We start from the raw sequence: 3,150 nt of genomic DNA, 5'->3' as shown, positions 1-3,150 counted from the left end.
CCCACACACACACACACGACTCCCCTACAAGTGCTTGTTAAGTACTCGATGAAGCAGCTGGCTCGCACAACAAAAGCAACACATGCCGTCTCTTTTCACGCAAGGCAGCGCACATTAAGCTCCAGCGCGTGTCCCTGTTAAAGCGGACGGGCCGGGGGCCGACTCTGGGGGCCCATTGTTGAGCTCAAAACAAAAGGAGCAGACCTCAGAGCCAACACACACACACTGGAAACGACAGAAGCTCTAAGATCTTTTTTTTGTCCTGCACAGCCACAGAGCCGGCCCATGGCGTTGACGACTGCTTGACTTAACAATTTCAAGGCTACTGGACAAAAAAATGAAGCGCCAATGGTCCTATTATTCCCCCCTTACACCCCCCCCCCCCCCCCCCCCCCCCCCCCCCCCCAATCTGAAGAAACGTTAGGATAAAAATGGAGGGAGAAGAGGGGGAGGAGGAGGGGTCAAACTACAGTTAAAATCATTTTAGAGCCATTGTTGATGCTGGAAGGCAAAAAGCCCCTCAGAGACCCTCCAGGGGACAAACACGGAGCCTCTGCGGGGACAGTCTGAAGACATTACTCTAACCCATCACGAGCGGAACGCCTCAGGTCGAACCAGGAGACGGTGTGGATGCTGATAAGCAGAGACTACAGACTGACTCCTCGGTGTTAAAGACTTACGGTCCGAGCAGTACTCCCCGGTCCAGCCCTCCTGGCAGCGCCGGTTCCCGTCTTCGTCGCAGGTGTAGTGTCCAAAGGTGTCATTGCGGGGGCGGCAGTAGGCGGAGCAGGCCTCGCCGTGGTAGAACTCGTTGCAGACCACGTGGTAGGAGTAGCGCAGCTCGCTCTGGTTTCCGAAGTGGACGTCCTGGGACCACTCCTCCCCGACCGTGAGGCTGCGGCGGGTCGCCAGCCGGCTCAGGAGGTTGTTCTGGTTCTCTGGATGAAGGAGGGAAGTGATGGTGAGGATATCACTGTGTGCTTTAAGCTTTAACCTTAATGTGAGGAGTGAGTGTGTGAAGTGTGTTAGTCTGATCTTCATCTGAAGAAGGTTTTACGCTCACTGGTCTTATTGATTTAAGCAGCGCCACGCGCTGTCTGTGTGTAGTGAGAGGCAGACTGTCTGTCGCCGTCTGGCGGTGAGGCAGTGGTAGGGCAGCAGCCGTACTTACCTGTGGACCCGAGTCCTGAAGACTCCGCGTTCCAGGCCTCGATAATCAGAGAGAAAGTTCCCTAAAAACGAGTGAGAGAGGATCGTGAGGTGAGCTCACCTGTCAGGGGAGTGACATCACACATACACACGTGCACGTGTCTGTTTGAAATCATGTGAATGTAATGGCTGCATGTATAAGTGGATGTGAGGCCCCCTGCATTAACATAACCAGAGGCCCGGAGGTGTTAAAATCCCGCTCTTAGACCTCGTGTGATGTTTTGTCACCTACCGGCCATTTGAAGTGAAACGGCACCCTGATGGGCGCGCTCTCGGAGATGGAGTTGGAGTCGGCACCGAAGATCTCGGTGAGCGCGGTGCCGTACGTGCACGGGGGTTTCCGGGTTGATGACGTCCTGCGAATGCTTGAGGCACACGCGGAAAAAAATCTGGCATTCCCGGGACTGGTGACGACAGACGGCGCGAGAGCTGGTAAAGGAGTCGATCTTCAGCTCGAAGACCCCGGAGGAGAGGGTCTGAGGGGGGAGAGGAGGGTTTTAATATATATATATATATATATACATCACAGACATTAAATTACATGTTACGAGACAGATGTAAACATGAGCAGACAACATGTTTACTGCTGGAGAACATTTTACAGCTGCTCATTTATTTCTGCAGGAACTGTAGTTAACTTCTGACTCTTTGTGAAGCAGCATTCATCAGTAAGCTGTTCAGAAATGTGAACAAATAGAAGCCAAGTTATTTCGTTTATGCAAAAAAAAATAAAAAATCATGTAAACCGTTAACACGAGTTACGCGCGCTGTGCGTAAATGCGCACGTTTCCAAAACCTCTCCAAAGCCAGAGTAGACATTTCAGATGGTAATGAGCTGCAGGTCTGAAAAGGGTGCTGGTCTGTGGGACTCACCGTCTGCGTTGAGACAAACAGCAGGAGACACGATAGTAACAACCGCGCCATGGCGTGAGGGCACGAGCGTCCAGGGCAGAAAGCACCGGAGGTCCGAAGAAGGTGATTAAGTAGGTAAAATCCAAACCAGGTCCAGGACAAACAAGGAGCGGAAGGAGTAAAAGTCTAAAGTCTCCAGAGATGAATGGAAGCAGGTCAGTGTGCGTGTTTGTGTTTCAGCGGTCTGTGAGGAGGAAAACAAAGATCCGCTCTGCTGCTGAACTCTGGACTGGAGCAGCTGCGTTATACCTCCGCTTTATACCAGGAGGTGCAGAGGGGCGGGGTAGGAGTGTGCCAGAGAGGGGGGAGGGGAGGGGAGGAGGGGGGCGCTGCAAAAAATGTCCACCTGCAGAAGAGTCGTCCTCTGCTGCTGTGACACGCGCTCACATTGTTTTGAGAAGCAAAACTTTTTCCTCGAGTCACCGAAGTCAAACACGTTTAAGTTTCCAGTCAGACTGGAATGACATCAGCTCGAGGGCAGAAATGACTGCTCACATTTTTTTTTTTGTGCAGCAGATTCCCGTCCGAGCTGTCAGCGAGACAAACCTATTTTGATTTATTGCAAATGTTTGTGTGTTTATTGGAGACACTTTTCGCTTTCTTTTTCTGGAGAGCAGCAGCGACCTGCTCAGACACGAACCACACACACACACACACACACACACACACACACACACACACACACACAGACCTCTGTGACATCTGCATGTAGTTTAACACTAAATATCTGCAGGTCAAACTTGTTGTAAAGAGTCTGTGCAGAGATTTTCCAGATTTTCTATCCGGGAATTTGTGTTTCATTCTGGAATGCGTAAAATTACTTCAAATGTTTTTACTGTAAATTCAGCAGGACAGAAAGAGGGGGGGGGGTTTAGATGGGACGTTTTCTTGCAGTGTGGACTGCGCGGGGGGAGGAGGAGGGGGTGGGGTAATAGGGGCGCCCCCGCTTTGATTCGCTTTCACCACCGAGGGGGCAATTACAGTGGGGCAATAGAACAAACTGTCAGGCGACAGCAGCCCGAAAGACCA

General features: G+C 51.5%; 1 protein-coding gene across 1 annotated transcript; it reads right to left on the bottom strand.

Moving 5' to 3' along the window:
* Nucleotides 1-680: 680 nt before the first annotated feature.
* Nucleotides 681-2,374, bottom strand: LOC306819473 (delta-like protein B; the record flags this gene model as incomplete). The annotated part of the gene is given in 5 exon segments (XM_079373277.1): nucleotides 681-938; nucleotides 1,172-1,232; nucleotides 1,442-1,546; nucleotides 1,548-1,685; nucleotides 2,083-2,374. Coding segments are annotated over 5 exon segments (613 nt in total), but the record flags the coding sequence as incomplete, so codon positions are not given.
* Between the last annotated feature and the right edge of the window lie 776 nt (nucleotides 2,375-3,150).

This window comes from Symphodus melops (genome assembly GCF_947650265.1).
Source record: "Symphodus melops genome assembly, contig: scaffold_477, whole genome shotgun sequence".
NCBI classification, from domain to species: Eukaryota; Metazoa; Chordata; class Actinopteri; order Labriformes; family Labridae; genus Symphodus; species Symphodus melops.
This window is presented reverse-complemented; position numbering and strand designations above follow the sequence as displayed.